Raw genomic sequence first — 25,027 nt, forward strand, 5'->3', positions numbered from 1 at the left:
CCAGCTAGCGCAACTTGCAGCCAAACGTCAAACGTTGAACGTCTACAAAGCCAAACATGTTGGCAATGTGTTCCAGACGTCCGATGTTGTCTCTTGAGACAGCTTCCATGTTCGACTATTGCGGGTGGTGACAAAGGTTGAACGTCTGAAAAGCCGAACATGTTGGCAACATGTTTTGGCTCTTAGGCCGTGCATGCGGGCAGCAGAGTCACTACACCAGAACAGTGTTTGTCACACACTTTGCGGAGCCACTGGTTTTATCCATAATAATAGTTACTCGCTCACTCACCCACTCACTCCGCTACGCTGCACTCCGACTCTTCCTCAAAGCACGTCTACCCCTTTCCGCCAGTCCGAGATCCTCCATCTTCTCCTTCCCTCTTCCTGACCTTTCCTCGGCCTCGTCTCCGTCTTCGTCCTCCTCGTCCTCCTCTCTAATCCCTTCAACCCCACCTCCATTCCGCTCCCTCTCCTCCCTCTGTCTCTTCCATTCCTCGCTCTCACTACTCTGGCTTCGACTCAATGCTTCCACAATACTCTCCAAACTAAACTCCGTAATCGGCGGCATTCGCAGCAGCAGTATACGAGCCGCCGATTCGGCATCCGCGTGTCGGCAAGTCGGGCAGCTCGAGGACCCCAGTGAAGAAACTGAGGACGATTCCTCGTGGACGGGGGTAGTGGCGAACGAGCCGGTTGCGGTGGTAAAGGTCGCAGTAGAGGAGGAAATGATGGCTGAGGAGGGATCGGAGGACAGATCAATAGTGGGCGCGTTGGAATGGAAGTAGGGGTGGGAGTGGGAGTGGGAGTGGGAACGGGGCCCACCAGAGAGGGGGCCGTCCGAGAGCGCGATACTTGACGTGGAGATGTCTGCGGTGCGAGGGTGTGGTTAGCAGGTTGGTTTGAGGCATGTTTTGGGGACGTACTTTGCTCCGGGGGCTCCTCCTTGGGCAGGATCGTCAGCGGCGTGTTGCACTGCAGCTTGAAACGCTGGCTGCCGCAGCGCAACCAGGCGCGGATTTGGAGCTCGTGGTCGCGTGCGACGAGAAAAGAGCGGAAATCTGACACGGAATGCGGGTTGTCGTCGAGCGTGATGGCATTTGTGAGCGCGAAGCGCGTGTCGTCGACCGGCAGTGGATTGGGGTTAAGGTACACAGTGTCGGGCGGATCTTCGCTCTTCTCATCTTTGTAGCGCCGAATGAGCAGGAAATCGCGGCAGCGCTGTATCGGGTTGGTTCTGCCCATTGATCGTTGATAGTACAGCGCTGGGTAGTTGAGGCAAGTCGCGGTTGCTGCTCCGGTCCGCTTGCGCCAGAGTCTGCTGACGACCACCGTGGGTTCAACGATTTCGCCACAGAGCGCCTTGCGAGAACTACGAGAACGGGTCCTGATCCACCTGGACCATGGTCAGTACCAGCTCGTTGTTTACATAAGTGCCCGGCGTACGTATTGGACACGATTTTAATGTCAAGCCATTCCAACTCTAATTCAGGCTGCCTCGGGCTAACGGGCTTGGACTTCGGGGCCAGCGAGAACAACGGAGAGATCTCACGCCCAGGTATGACTACATGAGGCACGAAAACTAAATCGATATTAGCATTGGTTGCTCAGGACAACAAAAGACCAACTCGACCTGTCGGAGTGATGTCGACTCGAGGTCCGTGGTCCTTCTGTTTGCAAATGCAGAAACGCCATAGCTTTTTCAACATGTGAGGTTCTGTGTCCAGCTGGTGTAACTGCGTGTGCAATGGCTTGAGAATGTGAGGTCCCAGCGCTGAGGGTGGCAATGCCGTCTCGACGGGATCCTTCAACTTCAGCCGGAGTTGACAGTTGTCGCGATAGTTGCGATGTTTGCGATAGCCCTCGGCATGGGCAATCAGCTCATATGAGATACATCCGAAGTTGTCTGTTTCTTCCTCGTCGGTTTTAAAGGATGGTGGAAGCGGATGAACGCCGCCAGCAAACAGTGCCCCATATCGTTGTTTCGTGTTGAACCAGTCGGGCAAAGGATCAGTATACTCCGGGAACTGGAACTCAAAAGGCCAGAACGAAGTGGTTCGTATAACATCGGTGCGGATAAGAGTCTTCGCGGCACAGAATAGCGTGACCTCCTCAGACTTGGGCACTCGTTGTAAGAGACGGCGTTCCCGCGGGTTATAGATCTCCACATAGCATCTCCCGTAGAAGCTGATCTCGATTGATTTGATCTTTTCTTGTCGCTGCGGCTCAAACCAGACGCGTCCGGAAACCTTGTCTCCGGGTCGGTAGACGTGCGTTTTTCCTTGGGTGAGGTCAATGCGGATCGTGCCATAGGCAAAGTCAATAACGGTGGGCGACATGGTGTTGACGGTTAAGGGATACGAGCAAAAGGCATAGATGCAATCATGGAGTGGGTGAGACTGGCGAGAGAGAAAAGGTGGACATGAGGTGGATGAGAAGGTCTTGTCATTATGGTTGAGGAAGGCGCAAGCGCAGCTTCTCCTAGCGGAAGCAGCATTGAAAATGGAAGGAAGACACTCTGACAGAGGAATTTTGTAGAAAAATAATTCGAGCACGCCGTGATGAAGTTCACAAAGGATGATGGAGTCGCTCTCCCCGGACGCGTCCCGTCGCGTCGTCGGCCTCGGCTCGACTTGCTTTTCCTTGCGCGCAGCATCACCGCGCCGGAGCACTTTCTGCTCCACAGCTGTCTCCCCGCCGCGCCCGCAGCTCTACTCCCACTCTCCCACACACACGTACTCCCCCAGCACCACCTCTCCACCGCCAACCCTCCACCGCACACCCACATCATGCCCGCGCGCAAGAGCAACGCTTCCGTCATGTCCGCCGAGGACCAAGGCCTCAGCGTCGAGGCAAGTCCATGCTCTCTTCCTCTCTCTCCCGCCGGACCCCAAGCTAATTCGCATCCAGGACCTCAACCTCCCCAAGACCATGGTCAACCGCCTAGCCAAGGGCGCTCTGCCCGCCAACACCAATCTGCAGAGCATCGCACAAGCCGCCATCTCCAAGAGCGCTACCGTCTTCGTCAACTACCTGACCTCACAGTACGGCCGCCACTCCCCTCCCTCCCTCCTCCTCCTCCGCCGCCACGGCCGCCGTCGCTGAGAGCTGACCCACCTTGCGACATACAGTGCAAGCGACGTCGCGGCGCGCCAGAACAAGAAGACGATCCAGCCCAAGGACGTGCTCGAGGCACTCAAGGAAATTGAATTCGAGCAGTTCACCGAGCGCGTCGACCGTGAGCTACAGCGTGCGTATTCCCTCGTATACAAATACAAGTAGAGCCCTATTGGTTTAACCATATTACCCCACAGGCTATAACACAATCCAATGCGACAAGCGCAACACCTACCGCCGCAAAGTCAAGGAAGAAAAGCGTGCTGCTGAGGCCGCTGCCAACGGCGACCCGATACCGCCCTCCTCTTCTGCCGCAGCACCAGGCGACGACATGAACGCGCCGCACAACCCAGATGCACCGAACGGCGCGGCCGCGCACGCTCCGCCCCACCACGCTCACGACGGTGAGCCCGTTGCCAAGCGCGCGCGTCGGGATAGCGAGGAGGGCGAGGGTGACGACACGCTGGGGGATGAGCATGAGCAGGAAGAGGAGGAAGAGGAGGGTGAAGACGAAGGAGACGAAGAAGCAGAGGACGAGGGCGATGAAGACGAGGACGAGAATGAGGGTGAGGGTGAGGATGGCGAGAGGGAGGACCTGCTGGAGGAGAAGGAAGAGCGCGAGGAGCAGGACGAGGCGCTTGATGAGGGCGAGGAGAGCGATTGAACGATTGCGGTTGCGATTGCGATTTCGGCTTCGACTTGTTGCATTGGCGTGGCGTTTGGGGCTTGGGCGTGTGTTGTTTGGTGTGCATGAGGGGTTGATGGACTGATTGACTGATTGATTGTTTAATTGATTGATAGATGGGGCCGGAGGTCACGACATCACGGCATGGAGGGCGGCGTACATGTTGGATGGGGTTTAGGTATTGTGGGAATGTCTTTGTCTGTTTGTGTTTGTTTGCTGAATGAGGGAGTGATTGATTGATTGAATGGTTGATTTGACTGAGAGATTGAGTGCTCAGCACTTCAGTGTGCCTGCCTGCTGTCTAGATTTGCTTGATTATATACGACTATGGAGATGGCACGTGAGGGTAATTACGAGGCACACTGCTCAAGACTACAGCAGAGCGGCACTTCTTCCACTGTTGCCAGCCAACCATAGACGGAAGGATTCCCTACTCCGAAGACATGAGCGAGCGAATCAACCACGAACTGTCTCTGGTGGATGCCAGGGCTCAGGCAGCAGCATTGAGATTGCCATCAAACCTTTCTTTCTTCCTCTTGTTTGCTTCTGTCTGCGTCCGTATCACGAACTCCGCCCTATCATCCCATACATACAGTCAATAAGCTCCCGAAACCCTGAAGTGCAGACATGGGCTGTGGACGGGGTTTAAAACGAGCCTGATTCGGGTTTGTTCGCGGAGGCGGTGATCGAGGCGACTTTATGGAGGATACTTCGAACTAGAGCTGGAGCGGACGAGAAAATACGTGTTTACGTGGAACACATCCGGTCCATATATAGTGGAGAGGGAGTGGAGGAGGGCGTTGGCCAGTCCGTCGCCGAGCGTTAACGGTAGGCAAGAAGATCAAGGACTTAGACTTAAGACGATGGTCACCACCAGCGGCGGATGTAGATGGTGTGTGACCATAGTATAGCTGGGGCCATCAATCCCGGCCTGTGGCCATCAACCCCGGTCATGACGTTTGCGGTCATGATTCTGCCACAATCAGCACAAGCTGCCATGCATTCCGGTAGCTTCGGGCATTTTGATTCCTTATGCTTTGCTAGTTCGAAATAAGGCATAATAGCTCCGCAGTGGTTGCACTTTGAACTACTATTTTCGTGGCGCTTGAGGTGTTTGCCCACAGATTTCTGATCGGCAAAGGTGAGGGAGCATTCAGTACATTGCCATCGTTTCGAAGCAAAGGTGCCTTCTTTTTCATGGACAGTTTTGACGTGTCGCGAAAGATTCGCTTTCAGTGGCCTACAGGGGACGGAGCGCAGCTTTCGAATGTTGGTACATAATTCGTACGTGAGGTCGCCGTCGGGTGAGGTCTTTCTATTGCAGATAACAGTAGACAAAGTAGCAGGGAAGCTCGTTCGGCAGGTTGTAGATGAGGGTTAGTGGTTGATACCCTCTTCCTCACTTACACTCACACCTAGAAATCCTCTCCCTCCCAACGTACTCTCTAGAAGGCCACTACTCTTGTAAGCAGTCTCGGAGCCCCGTCTGCTGATACTGTTGAAGGTTACCTTGGATCCCATGAGGGTTGATCTGAATCATGCGAGGTCGTGGAAGCGCTGGCTAAAGCCGGTTGTAGCTTGATATTTATCGCGTAACTCTGTTCTTTACACTTCTTTGTAGCAGTGGCGTTTGTTGATGACTTTCTATAGTGTTTTGCTTATGTGGTATTCGGTGCAAAAGACAAACTTCCGCCGGTCGTTGTCTTAGACAATCACTGACTGGAATCTAGTTAACACGCAGTGTATTTCAGCAACAGGGTACTTGGTCGCGAAGCAAAGAGTCATAGGAGTCTTGAAACACACGTGGTGTTATTGGAAGAATTAATATAGGTCCTGGAGCGTTGCCAGATATCTAATACTTCCATAGTTAACGATGGAACAACAGCGGCTGTGCTAGTAGTTCGTGGTAACTAGAGATACCCATGGGTGCAAGAACAGAGAAGGGAATGCACAAATTAGGAAGGAGGATGTTCTCCTCAAGAGTATCGGGTTACTGCTACTGGTTAGTATGACAAACTATTGAACGACTAACTTTCTACGCTTGGTTCATTTTAGTATTATGCGATCTATTCTTGTTTATTTTTGACTCTTTTTGTTAAGTGGGTAGAAGCGTCTGGGTCCCACGTGCAACGCAACATGAGCGTACCATGGAACAAAAATCCGTTGTGACCTCATGATTTTTTGAACCTGGTACCGCACTTCAGGCAGCATGTGAAACCAAGCGTGACTGCCTGTTTTGCGACCCCTGGTTCGACTAATGTGACAGTTAGTGCTCCTTCCGTTTTTGTAAGACTTAACGATCACCACTTCCACCTGCCTTTTGATTTGCAAGCAGTATAAAGCTTTCACAGTCGCATGGTTCTACTATCATCTTTACTTTTTTTCACTGGGGGTAGTTCTCTCTGCCGCTCACATCCTTTCCGCCGAGTTACTTCAAGGCAGGTATTATCTCATCCGTACGATTTAGTATCCCTAGCAACAACCTCTCTTGATTATAACGGTGGCTAACAACTCCAGTGTGGGTACGTCACGGATTTACCGACAGTTGAATCATAACTTCACATCCAATCGTCACTCCACGAAAGCGAACGTATATTCTCACGCTCATACAGAACACTCTTAGCACTGCCGCAACAACCATATAGACCGTATATCCAAAGACCCATGAACGACGTTTCGTCTACGTCGATGCATCTCAGATCTGTCTCCGTGGAGAATATCAGAGGCATACTAGATAAACTCGGCGTCAAAAACGGAGCTCAATTAAAAGAAAGCATCATGCTTGAACGCGCCTTTCTCCAAGCGTGGGCCGAATTCCGAGACGACTTCATGTGGAGGAATCTAGGCAGGGTCACCAAGCCCAACCTTACGGAACATCGAGGCATCGTCATGAAAGAGCTCAGCGCAGGCCTGTGCGGCATCTATCTCCCCGACTACGGCGAGGAGCTCGACAAGTCAGGCTGGAGTCTGGCTGACCACTACATCCGCTTTACTTTCGTTTTGGTTTCCTGGCTACGGCGTCCAGGGAAGGTTTTCCATGCGAGGCCGGCAGGTGACTTGCTAGATATTGTCGAGGGGGTATGGAGTTTGCTCGATATGCTAGCGGATCAGTACCGATGGGCTCAGCGGATCAGTTTGGCGAGGATAACTCAGGCGCAGGCTTCTGTTGCGAGGGATTTAGGATGGGAAAGGGAATCTTGTAGTACGGATGGCAGCTCCGACACACTTCCCCTGCAGGACAACGGGCTAGGCGCCTCATGTGAGGCTTCTTCACCGGATTCGACAATCTATACGCCTGAAGGGAGTGTGCATGGATCGCCTGAAGAGACAGTGTATAGATTGGAAGAGTTTGAAAGCGCACATCCTTCATATGATCCGGAGGGGGCCGTCATCAAAACGTTGTTGTCTGGCAACAATAAAAACGTTGAGGAACCATCCTCTCCTAGGCCTATGTTCCAGTCAGAATTTCCTCTCCGGGGTTGGAAGTTTTCGCCTTAGCAATCTCAAAGTTGAAGGAGGATGAGACGCAACTACTCGACTCAGAACTAACACTGATTGAATTGATAACCTGTGTCAAGGTGTACATGTCCATTTAGAGACATGAAGGGATGGATTGGCAATGGCTATGATAGAATAGTATACTTAAGCTTGCAGATAGAGAGCGCGAGACGCTACTAGATTGAATAGAATGGAGGCGTAACCCTAGAATTCCGAGTGGGTTTTCAAATACAACGATTGACTTCGAGTATAAGATATCCATTCTCACCATTCTGATCACCATTCACTTCACCCTACCCTGCATTACCGGACGTCGCCATCTAGATTCCAATACGCACCCCGGTATACCGTTTACAACTACCATACTTACCCACGACCGCGACGGCGCAACCAAACAGGCACTAACATTTTATCCGCCGAGAGAAGAGGGGGGTCAAAAGTGACCGTGGGACTACTCTACAAACCGGCAAGACCATCACCTACACATGGCGTCCAACGCGCAATCCAGGAAGCCAGCTAGAGAGGCACGTACCTACGCGCCTCCACCACACGCACCCAAAGTACCGTAGCACGCGTAGCATGCCCGACCAGCACCGCACCACCACGACCCCGCCAGCCTGCGAATCCCCACAGCCGAAAAGGAAGGACGTCAGGCCTTGCTGCGCGGGGCGACAGACTCAAGCATGCGCATCTACGTACATGCGTGCGTGCATGCATGCATGATGAGCGCATCCTACCGCACACCATCCACCACGCACTAGCCTACACCACACACGCCTACGCAGCCCTTACGCCCGCTCGCTCGCACAACACGACGCAAGGGCGCGGAAGAGGGGCACAGTACAGTACAGTGCAGGCGGTAGGTAGGTAGGTAGGTAGGTAGGTAAGCATGCGAAGCGACGTTTACATTTCCGCTGTGCGAAGAACGAAGAATGAGGAAATCAAGAAAACCGAGAGGGAGAAGGAGGAGACGACCGAACGAAAGGGAAGGACGGCGATTAGACAAGACAAGGCCAGGCCAGGCGGAGCGGGCAGTCCACCCACCTACCCGCCTACCTAGGTACCTACCTACCTACCTATCTCCCCACGAAGCACGCCTTTCCTTTGTGCGCACCCGCACGCAGTCCTCCATACCCTACCCTACATCACCGTATATATCCTTTTGCTTTTCGCCCTGCCACACCACACCACCTCACCTCACCTCACCCTACCTAACAAACCCTCCCCCTCCTCCGGCGCAGGCAGCCGCGTCCGCGTCCGCCGTAAGCGCAGTACAGTGCAGTGCAGCGCGCACGCACGCATGCAAGCGGCCAAGCAAGCGGGCAGGCGGGTGGGTGGATGGACCGACACGCAACGCACGCACGAAAGCCTTGCGTCGAATCCAGGGTCCAAGGGTCTCCACCGCGCAGCCAGGGCCAAGGCACATGCATGCGTGCGTGCGTGTGTATGTATGTAGGCAGCCAGCCAGGCAAGCAGGTAATCCGTAAGTAAGTAAGCGCGGGCACGCACGCCACGCGTGACGCTGCAGCACAGCAGGGCAGCGCAAGGCATGTAAGGCGGGCCCTGGCCTGGTCCCCGCCCCGCGGCCGCCGACGCCGGGCTTGCGCATGCGTAGCGTAGCGTAGCGTAGGGGTGCAGTGCAGCGCAGTGCAGTCCAGAGCGAGCGGCGGGCGGGCGCAGGGCGCAACACGCAAAACGCAGGGCGTAGGGCACAGGGTGCAGGGCGCACAGGGTGTATGTATGTAGTATGTAGGTACATAGGCAGGGCGCACCGGCTCGGGACTAGAACGCGGTCGAAGGCGCATGGACGGCAAGACCTAGAAATAAACATAGAAGCGGGCAAGGGCGGCATGCAGGGCTGGGCTGGGCTGGGCTGGGCTGGGTGCAGACAGGGGGTGCGGGAGCGGGAGCGGGTTGGGGGCCGAGTTTTGTGGCGTTTTGTGTGTGAGTGAGGGAGGGAGGAGTGGCGTGCAGGTGTGCGTGAGGAGAGGTGAGGGGTGAGGAGGGGTGCTGCTTGCTTGTTTGCGAGCTAGCGCGAATGCGGTGCGTGTGTGTGGGCAGGGTTCCATGAGTGAGGGGGAAAGAGGACATTAAAGATTAGAATGAGAGCGAAGAGCAAGACGGAGACGATGGAGACGAAAGAGATAGATGGCGATGATGTTTGACTTTGAGAGAGAACGAGAGGACGCGAGAGAAAGAGAGAAAGAAAGAAAGAAACCACCCCTTCAAACAACACACCCACCTACATCCTCCACTTACTTCCACGTACAGCGCCTCCGCCCGCCCGCCCGCATCCATACCCACCCATCTCACTCAACGCCACAGCAATCAACAGCAAACAAACAGCCCGAGCCGAGACACAGCGCCTACGTCGCACTGCAGCGACAGCGAACAGGGACAGCGAACAGGCGGCCAGTAGGTACGTAACTACCTAGAGTACCCGACCTAGGCACAGGGTCCTCGGCAGCAGCAGTGGCGGCGGCAAAAAGCACAGCCCAGCCACAGCCACAGCCAGAACCACAGCCGCACCTACTCGCACCTACTCACAGCAGAGGCAAAGGCAAACAGCGAAGGATGGCGAAAGTCGATAGGTAACGAAAGAGCGATGATGTGATGCAAAGGCAAGGGCCGACGACGCAAATTCTTACCACAATTCCTTAACTCTGGCCCTTGGACCCGGCTTCCAGACGGCGACGGCGGGGGCGCAGGGCCAGCAGAGACGCGATGCGGAGGGGGAAAGTGCAGGGCAAGGCCGGCAAGGCAAGACAAGGCATGGCCAGCGTTAGCTAGCATGTCTGCAAAGCAATCAAGGCCAAACCGTGGCGTCTGCAATCTGCAATCTACGGCTACTCCTCTACCCTCCGTCCTCCGTCCTCCGTCCTCCGTCAATAGCATTGGGGCATTGGGGCAAAGTGGCACGGTTGCACGGTTGCGCAGTAAGGCATCGCCATTACTCCGTATGGCTAGCTAGACGCGGAGATAGCTAGGTTAGGTAGGCAGCGATATCTCCACGCGACTCCACGACGGCGACAGGCGGGCGGACGGGCGGCCTAGGTGGCGGCTGTGCAGTGCGGCGATGGCTACGGCCGAGGTATAGTACATACCTATAGGCAGAGGGAGGCGGAGCACCTCGCACTCGGTATTTAGCGTAGGGCCAGCAGCAAGCAATCAAGTAGGTCGTAGTGAATAAGTATGAGTGAAGACAGGCCTCCCAGTTGGCGTTGCGTACGCGTCGCGCTCTGCTCCTGTGGATGAGTACGCCTAGAGAGAGCATAAGAGAGAGAGAGAGAGAGAGAGAGAGAGAGAACGAGCCACCACCACCTACAGTAGCACGGCAGGAAGGTACATACGTAGTACGAACATACTTGATGCAATATACAATGTAGTTACGCGTCTCTCGCGCTCTCTACCCAGTCCAGGTACGGGCACGCATACGAAACGACACACTTGCCTAGTAGAGTAGTAGTAGCAGTAGTAGCAGTAGTAGCAGGGACGCCTAGCGCCGTCCTCGGAGCAGGTTGGCATGGGAAATGGACATTCGGCAGGACAAGGACGCGGGGATCGGCGCGGTGCACCTTGCGCGTTGCGCAGCGACTCTAGCACGCGGATCTACCTCCGATACGACGCGATACGAGCACGAGATGGAAGCAGCGCGCGGCCTCTATTGTGGGCGGACGTCGTCGCCTCGTCAGGCATGCCGCGCGCTGCGCTGATCGGAAGCCAGGGGTGAGCGAGACGTGTACAGTACCTACAGTACATACAACAATCGGGACAGCCGAAGGCGAGGAGAGGATCTCGAATCTGCACAGAGTAGGTGCGGAGTACGGAGTAGTAAGTAAGGTAGCGCGTAGGTGGGTAGGGTACGGTAACTACCTACTACGTAGTAAGGTAGAGTAGAGAGAGGATCAAAGAGGACAAGATGGCAACGACGCAGTGGCAAAGGCCTTGCTCGAAGATAGCTCCGGACGGAGGAGCCCGTCGCGCAGGGTCGAGGCAAGCAAAGCAAGCAAGGAGAAGGGCCCACGGATCGGCCATTCGCAAGCCAGCCGCGGCCCAACCCTCACGATCGCTCGAGCACGCGGCAACAACGATGATGCAAGCAGCAAGCCCTTTTTTTTTCCCTTGCAGCGATGGATGGCGGGATGGAAGCATCAAGATGACGCGCGCGCGCGATAATAATAACCACATGGAACTCCCCACCCTGTCCGGGGCAATCATCACCACTCGACGGGAGATGCCGCCGCATGAACGCGCCGTTCGCCGTTCGAATCACCAAGCAAGAGCGCAATGATGATGTTCGCGGCCGCCTGCCCGAACCGGCCAAGCTCGGCGTTGCGTTGCGTTGCGTTGCGTAGGTACTCTACCTAGCGTTGCCAGGGTCTTCGCTCCGGAGAGCGAGGCCGAGCGGGCTCGCCAGATCAAGATGCTCATCGAAGCTTACTCGCTCTAGCCCCGATGCAAAGCGGGTTCCTTTAGCTAGCCCAATGGCCTATCTCGTGACCGCAGTGACAATAGGACCCTTCACCGAGGCGACCCCGCCCCGCTCGCGCTCGCGCTCGCGTGCCGAAACCGCCCTCCCAGCAGCCCAACTCCTTTCTTTTATTATTTTTTTTAATGTCCTAACTCCGTGCCCATCTCCCCGATCCGGGACAGGCGCCCAACGCCCTATCCCAGAGCAGGCAGGCACGGCAGGCCATGGCCACGGCGTGACGGCCCCTCCTTCTCCTCCGTGCCTCCTCCTCCAGGCCTCCCGCCCACCGCTTGCGATTTCGTGGGTGCTACGACCGACCGAGTGGAAACGCTCCGCCGCGCATGATGTCTGTGGCGCAGCCTGGCGCTCCGCCCTTCTGGGCTGGCTGACGCCGCCAGGAACGGTCGCGTGCGAGCGAGCGTGCGTGCGCGCGCTGTGGCCTGTGTCTGTCTGCTTCTGGAACCGGAGGAAGGGAAGAGAAGATGAGGGGTGGGAGGTACGGAGGTGGAGGAGCGAGGCGAGCTGCTGGGGATACCTAGGTATGGAAGTGGACGCGCATTGTAACGTCGTGATGCAAAAAGAAAGAACGACCAACAATGAAAAAAGAAAAGAGAGAGGCCAGGCCGTCTTGCTAGCCAGGCACCACCGCCCCGCCCTGCCACCCGCCGCCACACATGGCAAAAAGCAAAACCAAAAACCAAAACACCGCGTGCATGGCTTGCAAGGCTTGCTTGTCAGTCAGGCGTCAGACGTCGAGCGTCAAGCGTCAAGCGTCAGGCGTCGGCAAACGAGTACGCCAGCGCCGATTCCAAATCCAATTACAATTAATTCAAAAGGAAGCAAGAAAAAGAAAAAGCAAAAAGAAACGAAAGAGAGGCCCCATAGAACAGCCCCGAAAAGCAACGAAAATCGCAGCAGAGTCTCGAGCGCACGCATCCGCGCCTATCCCGCTTATCCCGCTCATCACTGACATTGACTTTCACTCTCGCGACTCGCGAACGAACGAGTCGCGGCCCCATGCATTGCCTATGTATCCATACCCAGCGCGGCCCCTGACCAGCACCCACGCACCCACACCAACCCATCCATCCATCAATCACCGCAGTCGCACGCATCAATCTCCTCCACCCACGTGCCCCCAGCATCCCAACCCATCCCATCCCGCAGCTATACCCGCCAAACCAAACGCAGGGACGCACCACGCACAGCGCACGCGCCCACGCTCCCCCATCCATCCCAACGGTCCAGACCCGACCAGAAGCAGCGTAGAACGTGAGGCAGGCAGGCGTAAGCATGCAGGATTCACTCACTCATCCACTCACTTGGCGCGCGCACCGTCCGTGCCTGCCTTGCCCTGCCCTGATCTGTCCTACCTGGTAGTAGTAGTGTGATGGAGAAGGCCTACGCGGCTCGTCCTACGGCTACTTCTCCGGAGTAATGGACGTGGTGGCGACGGAAGTTCGGAGGCGCGCACGAGCGTGTCGGCGAAACCGAAGCGTTTACTCCTAACGGCGGGACGGCGACGATTACTTGTCAAGTCGTTAGGTCGAGCGGGCGGCGTCTCAGGAAACGAAACGAGAGGAGGGGTAGAGAATCTCTACCTAGTCGTAGGAGTAGTGAGTGGTTTGCGGAGGGGAGCCCGGAGAGGAGGGGGAAGCGGAAGAGCGCGGAGGTCCTTACGCCTGCGCCCTGTCTGCCTGACTGTCAGTGTCAGTCTGTTAATCTGTCGGAGTGGGAGTGCATGGCCGACTAGGACCTGTTCTTCGTTAATCTCTCTCAATAAACAAAAACAAAAATGAAAACAAAGAAAAATTAGTCTTTTCCTTCAATGTCATAATCAAGCAGCATCGCACCACCACACCAGGAACGTCATGTTTTGGCAAGTATACTTTGTTTTTCCAGTGTTTCTTTGCATCTTGTTTCTCAAGCTGCCAAACGGCGACGAACAACGACAACGACGACAGGCGCCGCCGCCGAGCGCGCGTCGAGAGATCCTTGCGGTGCTAGTGTAAATCTTCAAGACCACGCGCGCGCGAAGAGAGAGAGATAACTCGTCGCCTCTCTCACCCCTTCGGCGCGACTGCTGATGTTGCGCTACACCCCCGGCGGTTGTGCTGAGGGGGGTGTGCAAACAAAAAAAAAGTGCTTGTATCACCGATGCTTGATACAGCGGTCGTGCAACAAAAACAAAGGCGCCGGCGCCTCGCCTCCCTCGGTTATGGTGATGATGAGGGAGGCAAACCCGCTATGCGTCCGTCATAACGCCCGCTCATCCCGCCCTCCTTCCCTAGTGACGAAGGAGCAAAAAGCGCTCCTCTAGAATGCAAAAGAAAAGAAGAAGAAAAAAGAATAGACCCGGTCGCCGCCAGCCTGAAGGATGAAAAGGGCCGAGTGGCAACATGAAAGAAAAGTAATCAAGAAGGAGAAAAAAGAGAAGAACCCATGCCTTGTGTGTATCGTGCAAAGTGAAAAAAAAAAGCAAAGACCATCCCATCGGTCCAAAAAAAAATCACCAACGCCGTTTTGGTCCCGCGATTACCCCGGTCATAGCCTTGACGGCATGCGTCTATTGCGTGCAATGCTCGTGAGTAGATGGAATAGGAATGGGGAAGGAACAAAATAGATTAATAGGTCAGTTAAGACGCAGACCATCCGGTCGGGTCCGAGTGCGCACGCTTCGGTCGATGGCAAGAGTGAAGATTCTGCGGACGAAGGAAAGAAAAAAAAAAAAAAGTGGCCGGGTATCGCCGAGTGACCGAGTAAGGAAATGTATTTTCGGACCGAGTCGACAACCTCGCTCATGCCTCGAATTTCCTCTTTTCTCCGCAGGCGAGTGCCAACGTCTCGAGGCCATATGTCGAAGGATTAGGCGGGTTGAGCTGGTAGCGCTCGGGAGGCGGATAGCTCATGTTGGGGTCGATGGCGTATGCGTGCGACATGTAGTCATCGGCGGGCTGGACGGCAGGAGCGATGCCGCCGAAGCTGGACGCCGGGCTGATGGGTAGCGAAGGGTCGACCAGGGACATGGTGGCGGGGTCGGAGGATTGGATGGGCGAAGGCTTGGGCCGCGACAGCGACGTCCTTTGCTTTTTCGCGCGCGACTCGTCGGCGTCCTTGGAGGCGTTGCGGGCGTTGCGGCCGTTTTGGTGGGTGCGGCGGTGCTGCTCCATGTTGTCCTTGCGGGTGAAGGCCTTGCGGCAGTCCGGACAGATGGCGTCCTTCTTGCCCGTGTGCTTCTTGGCGTGGCGGGCGGCGTGGCCCGAGGTGGTGAAGTAGTCGGAGCAGTTGAACTGCTTGGCGAGCGGGCACGGGTACTGGTTCTTCTTGGTCTTGGGGTTGGCGGGCGGCATGGGCTGACGCTCGGCGCCGGGAGCGCGGATGAAGACCTGCTGGGCGGGCAGGGAGGGGTAGGCTTGGCCAATGAGAGGGTGGTGGGCGTAGTGCATGAGTTGCGACTCCTTGTGCAAGAAGTAGGGCATCTGGGCCATCTTGGGCGACTGCGAGTCGGCAAAGTCGTAGGTGGGAGTGATGGGTGACGGGCTGGTCATGGCGTTGGAGTCGGTCGAGTTGCTGCGGAGGAGTTGGGGGGTGCGCGGCGTGGGCGAGAGGCAGGGCGACGAGGCGTAGCTGGAGGTGCGCGAACGGATGGCGGGCTCTAGCGAGGGCAGGCGGTGGGGGGGCGCAGAGACGTCGTCGTTCAACAACGAAATGCGGCGGCCGATTGAATCCTTTCCGTCCATGGTCTTGAGAGAGAGAGGGGGGGGGGGGGGGGGGATGGAGAAGTAGGTGGTGGTGAAGGTGTAGTAGTGGTGGAGGTAGTGGTTGGTGGTGGAGTTCGATGGATAAGGCGAGGGCGGCGGACAGACTCTACTTATGGGAGGTGTGCAGGGAAGCATCCAGGGCGCACATCTGCGGATTGTCCAGGGTCGCATATGGGCTTTCCAGGAAAGACGATGCATCGAATGGCATAAGCCACGGCTCGCGTGGATCGCGCGTCCCCTCCGTCACCATTGCTGCTTGCGGCGCATCGGTCGATCGAAACGCTCTCCCGCTTTGGGCGTGTGCGGCTCGCGCTGACAGCTCAGCTTCCAGGCTCCGGATGACATCACAGGGCCATATGCAGGGGTGCCCGGCTACCCCAAGCCCGTTGCCCTCAGCTCACCGGTAGCGTCAAGCGTCCTCCCACAAAAATCTAGATCTGCCACCCCATCCTCGATCCCGCCCGAACATCGAGTCAAACCCTCCTCCCTCTCCCGGCCTGACTCCCCCCCCTCCCTTCCTGCAATCCCAGATCGGAGATCTGCCCCATCGTCGTCAATCGTCCTGTGACGCGACGGCCCTCTCGTCAGGGTCCTGTGAGCCAATCTCCTGGATCTGAATGCTTCTCTCTACTGACGATAGAATACTTACCCTCTGCCGATCCCGCCCTGTGCCCTCCGCACGTGGACACGATGCGCGTTGGACCCCCTCGAAGCGAGCTGATCGCAAACTCTACCAATCTTACCGGGACACGCGTTGTGCAACTGTGCCAGCAAGCCCGCCGCCTCTCTGGGCCCTGCCGCGGCATTGTCAGGCAACCCTGCGCGCAACGGCCGGACGCCGCACGCCGCACCCCCCGCTCCTGCTGAGCCTTGGACGAGAGCGAGCGAGTCGCCCGGAGATTGAAAAAAAGCGCTGTGCCCGGTTTCACGCCGTCAGACCTCCTTTTGGCGGCTGAAACGAGCAAGATGCGATGATCGCTCGAGGCCAGGCAGGAGACGCATCCGGTCTTGCGTCTTGCATCTGCACCGCCCCAGGGTCCCTGTGCATCTGTACATCATCCATTGGCTCAGGAACGCGCGCGCCCAAGCCGGTCCCCTAGTCCGTCTGTCCCCTCGCCCTGCCCCTAGGGTTGTATTCAGGTCACCGCCACAGCACCAACGGCTCGCACGTGCCATGCCCCCGTACCCTCCCTAAGTCACCATGACGTCTTGCCCCAGATAAAATATGCCTCAATGTGGTCTGGACGCGGTCTCGCCTTGCTCAACACCACGTCGCTCTATCACGATCGCGATCTCGGTCTCGGTATCCAGCAGCCCAGCCGTCTCATTTACCGAGGCTCCGTCGCGCCTTGCAGCGGCTGCCATGGCGTCTGAATAAAGGCGGATCTACCGCACATCAACGGAGATTTCGGTTTCGGCCCATGGGCGCCTTCGGAAACCGCGCTGCTGAAATTAAGTTTTGCTGCAGGGACTGAGTGACCCGGCACCCTTCTTTTTTGGGGTTGGTTTTTTATTTTATTTTTTTTTTGTTTCTTTCGCGGCCCAAGAAAAGAAGACTCGGCACATTTTGCCGCCATGCAATACTTCTGCGACAGGGGCCGTCTCGGAGGCTTTTCCGGCCATAAACTCGTTGCGACCCGCGGACCCTTGGAAGTTGGGCTCTTTGGGATTATTCAGGGCGTGCGGGGCGCCTGGCGTCATAATGTGCTATATGGTTAACGGGAATCCAATCCGTGTGCGGATCTTACTAACACTGGCAACATGGGAATTGATGAAACTCCCATCCGTCTCCGCAGACTGCAGAGCCCATGTCTCAGCGCTCCCGTGTCATGTCATGCACGACTAGCGCACTCGTACGAATCTCACCCGCGTATGGTAAACTGACCGTCACCTGTGCCCAGCAATGATCGACGTCCCCAATGCAAGCCCCCAAAGAATCCTCTGTCCTACAACACGCGGCCGTGAGACGGTCACGGAACCCAGGGAACAAGCTCCGATCGGTGCAGGCGCTTGCTTCGATAGTGCCAAGGTGGGGTGGGGTAAGGGGACCTTGCTGCAAATTGAGCAGATCAAAATATCCATAGAGGTCCAAATACGAGAAAGGGTACTCGTAGTCGACCAGCCCTAGCGGGGTGCTCTCCGGCGGTCGCAACCAAGGCAAGGGCCTAAATTAGGCCGCCCAGCCACAGGCATAGTATTCTACATGGTGGGGGGAGGGTTGCGTTGCAGAAGAGGGCGCGGCTCACCGTCCAACGCTACGGTATACTACTCTACTATTGCTCTGGTACGTCAACCTTACAGGTAGTCGTCGGCGCTGGCACTTGCAAACGGCAATGCTACAGCGCCCTGGATTTGGAACTAGCGCCGAACGCAACAAGCGAGCCATGGAACAGGCTGGTCGCCCCGGGGCGGTACGTCGTAGCATATGCAGGGAGAGGTGCAGATTCCCAGCACCCCGTCCCGCGCGCACGTCCTGCCGCTTTCGACCAGCCCGTAGGATCCCTAGTTAGACCCAACCCAACCCCAACAAGACGAGTCCGTGCCGTCCACGACGCCCTCTCTTCTTTTGTTCTTCTTCTCCTTCTCCTTCTTCTTCTTGATCATCAAAGACATTTTGGGCCTAGAGTACACGCGTCGCTCGCACCGTTTAGACTTTCGCCTATACGAAGCCGGTCTGCGGGGTCGTCGCTTTGCTGTGGTTAGCCTTTTCGCAAGCACGAGAGTCAGGTTCGCGCACACACGGGCGTCCGGAGGGCGCCGCCGCCGGCTACAACGAGCGACGACGGCAGCGCATTCAGCCACCTTTTTTTTTTTTTTTTCTTTTTTTTTTTTTTTTCTTTTTTTTCCCTCGCCCTCGACACGGGGTGACGGGGTAGCGGAGGTGGATGGATGGTGGGGCAGGGCTCGTCCGCGTACAGTAGCGCGCGGATCGGACATGGCATCACGCTGCGGCTCTCTCGTTCTCGTTCGCCTTCCCTTTCCTTGAGGCGCAGCAACTTTTTTCGCTTCGACGACGCCGCCGCCGCCGTCGCGAGAAGATGAGGCAGGCGCCTGGTGATTTGACAAGGCCAGCGCATAGGTCGAGTCTACTCTACTTTATGCAGGCGTCGGACGACTCATGCGCGCGCGCGCGCGGCTGAGGCACAAGCACGCAGGGCAGCGCAGCGCACGCCTACAGGGCTTGCGGCACACGCGCGCCCACGTACGTAGGCGTGTCCCGTCACCTGGCCGGCGGGGAGACACGCTCTTTGGCTGGGCTGGGATGGGGCGGATGCTGAGATGAAGGAGCCGTCTTTTTCGCGCGCATAGAACTTGCTGCTGCTGCCGTTGCTACTGCAGGAGCTGGAGCAGAGCGCGTGCCATGGCAAGCTACTCTACGAGTACGGAGTACAGGCATCATTCGTTGCGCTTGGTTTTTATGCGCGCTAGATGGCTGCTACCTAGAGTACTCTACAGCGCCATATCGTCAGTCAGAAGGGGTGGTGATGGAGGCCTGAGGTCGTCCTTGCGTGAGTGTTTGCTTGCGTGCTTGGTCATACGCTTGTTGTCGTCGACGCTCAATAATGATGACGCTGCCGCCTGTGCGCGTGAAGAAGATACCTAGGTTGCATCTACTCTACATGGCCTGACGGGATCCGCACCCGGCCCCGGCACCACGGGGGGATCCGGGGTCGCACTCGCTAGGTGGCTAGGTGTTCTACTCTAGAGTAGAGCCGTGCTGATCGACCTGTCCCGATCCCGCCATAGCACCACCAGCACGGCAGCGAGCGGGTCCAGCATCCATCAGCAGATGACAACACCACCACTACCGCAACAACAATAACAACAACAACAAGGCATGCTTGCGCGGACGAGTAAGGTTAAGTCCAAGAACCACCAAACTAGTCCTCTAGCAGCCGTCCTCATCCTCGTACGAGAATCCACTCTACTCTACCCTACCCGCCCAAAACGAGCATAGACGGGCATAGAAAAGCGCACTATTCTACGAATACTCAGTACTCCGGCACTAGAGTAGAGCAGACCCCTAGCAGCATGCATCCGAAAGAGCAGGTACATGTGTCGGCGCCATCCGTGGAAGCCCCAGACGTGCCATGGAGGCCAACGACCAACGAACCATTAACGGCGGAGACCCTTCCGCAAACAACCTCTCGATCAGCGGCGACAGCGACGGCGGTACTACTCTACGCGACCCCTACTCGTACCCTACGCCCTTGAATTCCCGCAACCCGCAACCCTCATCCCCTCCCTGATCGCCTCTCCTCGTCTCGTCTCCTCCCGGCGCGATCGATGCTTTGATTGCGGCGGCGCGCCAGCCAGCCAACTAGAGTAGCTAGCTAGCTAGCATGAAAAGCCCTCCGCCCTCCGCGCGCCGCCGCAATTGAATGCCGCAAGCCCCTTCCGGGCGCGAGCAAGCGAGCAAGCGAGTCACTAGAGTACTCGCGGGTGCTGGTCCCCTACTCTAGAGTACTCGAGTACTCTAGGGTCGCGTTTGTCGGCGACACAAGCTACTCTACTCTACGATGGAGGCAGCAGCTTTTCTGCCCGAGCACTCTACGTACGAGTAGTACTCGAGCTGCACGCACGGATTCAGCCTCAGCCAGCGCCAGCACAGGCGCGTGTCGTCGCGTCCCTCCTACTCTAGGTCTCCCCCATACGCGGTACCGGTACCGTGCGCCGGAGCTTCATCCGGCCAGGCCAGCCACAATGGTGCGATGGGCGCGCGCAGGAAGCGGAGTTTGAGAAGGCGAAGCAGCAAGCCGCAGGCGGACGAGCTGTGCTCGTAGTAGCAACGCGGGCTGCGGAGATATGGCAAAAGTAGGCATAGTAGAGGGGAACTACGACCAGTTAGTTGATGAGGAGGTCTGGAGAAGCAGCATGACTCGCGCGCCTTTTTTTTTAGCTTTCCCCGGCCGTGGTCGTGGTGATCGCTGCTGGCTCATCAGGCTGGCCGGGGCGCCGAGTCGTTGGGTCGGCGGCCGATGATACGATGCCTTATCATCACCTCACCATCACCACCTCCACCACTACGAGTACTCGGCCGTAAGCACTCTGCTCTAGAGTAGCCTAACCTAACCTACTCTACTCGACGACTCGCGGCGCAAGAAGACTTTTCCGCCCAACCAACCAGCGCGCGCCGACATCATCCTACTAAGGTGTCTGCCACCAACCCAACAGAACAGCCTTTTTGGTTTAGGGGTTTTCCCTGCAGCCCACCACCCCACAGATCCGTACTACGTAGAGTAGAGTAGGGTCGACGATCTTCTTCTTTGTCCCACCGACTCCCGCCGCAACGACAACGTCCGGACGAGGGAGCCCCAAGCCCCGAACCGCGCTCGCTCGCCGAGCTCCTGGTGTAGAGTAGTGTACCGCTCAACCACTACGAACAGGGTAGAGTACCACACTCTGCACCCCCCAACCCCGCCGGACCCCGAAAAAAAATATCTACATACGCGTATGCTGACTTTGGGGCTGGCGTCTGGTGTTGCCGATTGCGGTCGCTCGGCTTTGGGAGTGGAGGTAGAGTGCGAGAGTATGAGTAGGTAGAGTGCCTGTTCTGTCCTGTTCTGTCCTGTTCCGTCCCGTTCCGCCCTCGCCCTCGGAGAAGGAGGAAAAGGATTCTGTGGTGGTGGAGGAGGATGCTGAGCAGCAATGTCAGGCGTTTAGTGGGCCGATTGATAGATGGGGAGACGCGGAGAAGGAATCGCTGAGATGATGATGAGGGATCGTCGAGGGACAAGGCAGGCTTGCGTGGACCTTCCTTGCTGCCTGCCTTTCCGCTTGCTTGCTTGCTTGTTTGCGTGCAGTTCTTCCCTCGCGTAGTTACGGATTACGGAACTCTGGCCTCTCGTTCCCCGCGCAGGACCCTGGCTGAGGTGGCTCTGGTTCTGGCGTACCCTGGCAAGCGGACCAGGGCCCTGGCAACTGGCAGTCTGGCACACGCAAACTCACACTGCCAACAGCCAGCCAGCAGCCAGCCAGGCCGTGCCGCTGCCCGCACGCGTCGTCATACCATACCCACCCACACACACACGCACCACGCACATCTCAGAACCGTCGGCGACTCGGCTCACCGTTCCTTTGGACCCCCAACCTCTCCCCGCGCCGCGCCACGTCTGCTGTTTGTCTGTCTGTCTGCTGGGATGTCGCGCCGCGCTCTGCCGACTTCCTGCCTGTGCATCTCGAGCAGAAGAACAGCCCTCGGAGACACGACACGACACGCGACGCGACGCGTCCAGCCGCATCGGAAATATTCCTCGTCCCTGTTTCTGGTCTCGATATCTGCACACACACACCTTTACAAACACCTCCGCAAACACCCCACCCACCCTCTGGCTGACTGAACTGGACTGAACCGACTGTGCCGCGCACTCACCTCACCGCACCGCACCCACCGTGCTCCGTAGCCCCCAACCCACAAGCCGCGCCTCCGCCGCAGATCCGCAGATCCGGTGGGCGGGCAGGCAGGCGGGCGGGCGGCTCCGATGCCCCGCGCACGCACGCACGCACGCACATCCACCTAGAGTAGAGTGCTCTAGAGTAGGCACCACCGGTACCACGTCCGTACGGTTCGCTGCGCCGCTGCGCCGCTGCGCCTGATGATGGCAGTGGTGGTAGTGGTGCTGGTGCTGGTGGAGGTGGGGCGCAGCAGCAGGGGTCAAGCGCGCAGGGTCTGCGCCGCGTCTAGACTCTAGACTGGCTCTGCGGTCTGCGGGGCGGCGCAAATGCTTTGCATAGGTAGGGAGAGGGTTTAGTATTCGGTGGGACGAACGGCTGGCCGGACGGGCGCGGGGCGCGGACGTGTGCGGGTTGGTTTAATGTGGTTTGGTTTGGTCTGCGTTGGCTTGGATTGGCTTGGTTTAGTTTGGTTGCTTCGGCGTGTACCTACTCTACGGATTACTCCTAGAGGAGAGAGAGTGTGCGTGCGTAGGTTAAGCGCGCAGTAGACAGGCAGGCAGGTGCAGGTTGGTTGGTTTAGTTTGCTGCGGACGCGGTACGGATTACTCATACTCCTAGGGGGAAGCAAGGCTGCGGACGCGGTACGGATTACTCATACTCCTAGGGGGAAGCAAGTACGCGTGCGTAGTCCTCTAGGAGTACTCTAGGCGAGAGACAGTAGTAGGTACGGGTAGTGGTGTAGGCAGTTCGAGTAATACTCTAGTACTAGTAGTAGTAGTAGTAGTAGTAGTAGTAGTAGTAGTAGTAGTAGTAGTAGTAGTAGTAGTAGTAGTAGTAGCGCCAACTTAGTTACTCTAGCTTACGTGCGTAAGAACGCCTGCCGCGTCTAGAGTCTAGACTCCGAGAGCCGAGCGTCCCGGTACAGCGCTAGCTAGCGTCCTCCCCCGACCCTGCCCTAGAGTAGGTCGTAGAGTAGAGGAGGCTGCTTAGAGCGGCGCGCCGGAGGTGCGTCCGCCTATCTAGAGCTTGGGGGCGCGAGCTCGCTTGCCTCGTACTCGTACGATTTGCTAGCTGTGCGCCTAGAGCATTACCTACCGGCGCACAATTATTGCGTGTTCGTTGGCTTGATCTGCACAGCTGCTAGTTGTTACCCTAGCTCGCCCAGCACGGGACATACCGCCAAGCTCATCCGGCAAACATACATGATCCTTCTAGAGTATTACTCCTCCTACTCTAACCACTGGCGCCGGACCTCGGTCCAAACCGAGTATATCACAACATCCTCATTCAGGAGACTGGTGCTCGAGCAGGCGCACAGTGATCCGATTAATCCTTCTGAAGTTAAAACCGCGTCATCTTGGCATTCTGGCCTTGAAGCGGCAGCAGCAGCGCTCCACCACCACTACTATTGGCCCCTCGGCACTCCTCCGTGCCTAGTTGTCTAGCTTTCTCGGCACATAGCCAAGCCACGTCAAGTGCCAGCAGGTAGCTTATTGCGGGGAGGGGTGGGGCGCGCTGCGCGCGCCCAGGCCCCAGGACTCAGTCCAGCCCCCGGGCGGCTCTCCGCCGCCGTTGCTGCGTGCCGCCGATTCGCGCGCCGTGCCCGCTCTGCTGCGGATCGGAGCGGGGTGCTGGTGGGCGGGCGGACGTGGTGAGGGGGGCGGAATTGTGCGTGATTGGCCCGAGAGAGACTGGTTCGCTGACGGGTATTCGCGGATTAAGGTATGTACCTACGTACTACCCTACTTCGTACCATTGCTTCTGCTGTTGAGGCTTCAAACAAGAAAGGAGAAGGCATCCTTGTGCTTATGTCGAGCAACATCCGTTACTGCCGTCGAGCAATGCTCTTCCGTCGGCTTGAAAGAGGTGGATTAACAGGTAAATGAGAAATTATCGGTAAGTAAAAAGGCTTTCTTTCTTACGGTTATAGTATCAAGAACCGCAATCACGGGAGCCCGCGTCCCGAATTCACGGCTTTCGCCAGCTGCGACGTGTCTGGGCGGTTCTCTGTCGGTGCATCAGTCGAGAACTCTGTATATGACGGCCACCTTACCAAACGTAGGTAAGTAGGTACTAAGGCAGGGGAACACCCACCAGCATATCTCTCGTAGCTATCCAAATACAGCTCATCGCTGCTCGTCGTCGCCTGGACGCTCTCATCCTTCTCAATCGCCTCCACCCACTTCGCCCAACGACTGCCAGGCTCCGGCTCCGGCCACCCCCGATATGGCTTCAACACGCGGTTCAGACGGATAACCCAAGGCGCCATTTGGATGTCGACGAAGGAGATGTCTGCGCCTAGGAAGAATGGGCCCTCAGCGTGGGCTGCGTCAACGAGCTTGCCGATTTCGGTCTTGAGCTCCGATGCGTACGAAATCTGCTTCTCGGGAGATTGCTCCTGCAAGAAGCGGTAGAAGCCAGGGATCAGGTGGCGGTTGATCTGGTGTGGCAGTCAGTGTGCGTCCGATTCTTGCTCCTATGAGATTTCATGGCTTCGTCTCTTCTCTTCCCCTCGGTGCACTGCTTTCTGCACTGAACCACGCTGCACTGAACTGCACTGCACTGCACTTCACTCACTGCACGAGGATACTCACATGGTCGCTCCACAGCCTGCTGTGCGCGCGGCTCTTTGCATCGGGCGGCAACAATGCATTTCCGGCATCAAGGTCCTCGAGCTGCGGGTCGTCAGTCAGCAAAGTCTAGATCAATATCGCCCTCGAGGGTGCATACGTATTCCATGAGCACTGTGCTCTCGTAGCAGCCCCAGTCGCCATGGCGTAGTGCAGGCACCAAGCCCCGCGGATTCACCTCCAGCAGTGACTTGGGCTTCTTGTACGGGTCCACTTCGATGTACTGGTAGGGAATGCGCTTGTGCTCGAGTGAGATCCACACGCGCTGCACGAAGGGGCAGAAGCAGCTCCCGAAGAGCTTCAGCTCATTCTCTTGCGCGTGTTTCTGCACTGTCTCGAGAGCATTGCCCGTCGCTTTCGTGTGGTACGACTTCTTGCCTGCCTGTTGGTTGTCGCCGGTCATTGTGTCGGAGTATCGGGCCGCTGTTGTTGAGATTGGACGCTGGAGCGCGTATGCGGGTGCCAGGCGAGG

The 25,027-nt window shown here is 57.1% G+C and overlaps 7 protein-coding genes across 7 annotated transcripts; 3 read left to right on the top strand and 4 right to left on the bottom strand.

Moving 5' to 3' along the window:
* Positions 1–246: 246 nt before the first annotated feature.
* K452DRAFT_355827 (uncharacterized protein) lies at positions 247–2,336 on the bottom strand (the record flags this gene model as incomplete). Its single annotated transcript, XM_033545998.1, has 4 exons — positions 247–867; positions 924–1,393; positions 1,444–1,579; positions 1,631–2,336. 4 exons carry the CDS (start codon positions 2,334–2,336, stop codon positions 302–304), a joined length of 1,878 nt encoding a protein of 625 aa, XP_033401056.1. The 3' UTR covers positions 247–301.
* Positions 2,337–2,701: 365 nt separating this feature from the next.
* K452DRAFT_243282 (uncharacterized protein) lies at positions 2,702–3,947 on the top strand. Its single transcript, XM_033537904.1, has 5 exons — positions 2,702–2,849; positions 2,908–3,041; positions 3,129–3,247; positions 3,312–3,374; positions 3,438–3,947. Exons 1-5 carry the CDS (start codon positions 2,787–2,789, stop codon positions 3,776–3,778), a joined length of 720 nt encoding a protein of 239 aa, XP_033401057.1. The 5' UTR covers positions 2,702–2,786; the 3' UTR covers positions 3,779–3,947.
* Positions 3,948–6,463: 2,516 nt separating this feature from the next.
* On the top strand, positions 6,464–7,297 carry K452DRAFT_305384 (uncharacterized protein; the record flags this gene model as incomplete). Its single annotated transcript, XM_033542894.1, has 1 exon — positions 6,464–7,297. One exon carries the CDS (start codon positions 6,464–6,466, stop codon positions 7,295–7,297), a length of 834 nt encoding a protein of 277 aa, XP_033401058.1.
* Positions 7,298–8,127: 830 nt separating this feature from the next.
* K452DRAFT_283703 (uncharacterized protein) lies at positions 8,128–8,767 on the bottom strand (the record flags this gene model as incomplete). The annotated part of the gene is made up of 1 exon (XM_033539821.1): positions 8,128–8,767. A coding segment is annotated over exon 1 (215 nt), but the record flags the coding sequence as incomplete, so codon positions are not given.
* A 3,581-nt stretch (positions 8,768–12,348) lies between these two features.
* K452DRAFT_118735 (uncharacterized protein) lies at positions 12,349–13,652 on the top strand. The gene has a single exon (XM_033535148.1). The coding sequence runs from the start codon at positions 12,443–12,445 to the stop codon at positions 13,157–13,159; it is 717 nt and encodes a 238-aa protein (XP_033401060.1). The 5' UTR covers positions 12,349–12,442; the 3' UTR covers positions 13,160–13,652.
* Positions 13,653–14,566: 914 nt separating this feature from the next.
* K452DRAFT_198222 (uncharacterized protein) lies at positions 14,567–15,517 on the bottom strand (the record flags this gene model as incomplete). The annotated part of the gene is made up of 1 exon (XM_033535987.1): positions 14,567–15,517. A coding segment is annotated over one exon (951 nt), but the record flags the coding sequence as incomplete, so codon positions are not given.
* Positions 15,518–23,611: 8,094 nt separating this feature from the next.
* Positions 23,612–24,987, bottom strand: K452DRAFT_283708 (uncharacterized protein). Its single transcript, XM_033539822.1, has 4 exons — positions 24,656–24,987; positions 24,520–24,600; positions 24,020–24,365; positions 23,612–23,932 (listed from the first exon to the last, which is right to left on the bottom strand). The coding sequence occupies exons 1-4, from the start codon at positions 24,956–24,958 to the stop codon at positions 23,871–23,873; spliced, it is 792 nt and encodes a 263-aa protein (XP_033401062.1). The 5' UTR covers positions 24,959–24,987; the 3' UTR covers positions 23,612–23,870.
* Between the last annotated feature and the right edge of the window lie 40 nt (positions 24,988–25,027).

The sequence above is a fragment of the Aplosporella prunicola genome, assembly GCF_010093885.1.
Source record: "Aplosporella prunicola CBS 121167 unplaced genomic scaffold K452scaffold_4, whole genome shotgun sequence".
NCBI classification, from domain to species: Eukaryota; Fungi; Ascomycota; class Dothideomycetes; order Botryosphaeriales; family Aplosporellaceae; genus Aplosporella; species Aplosporella prunicola.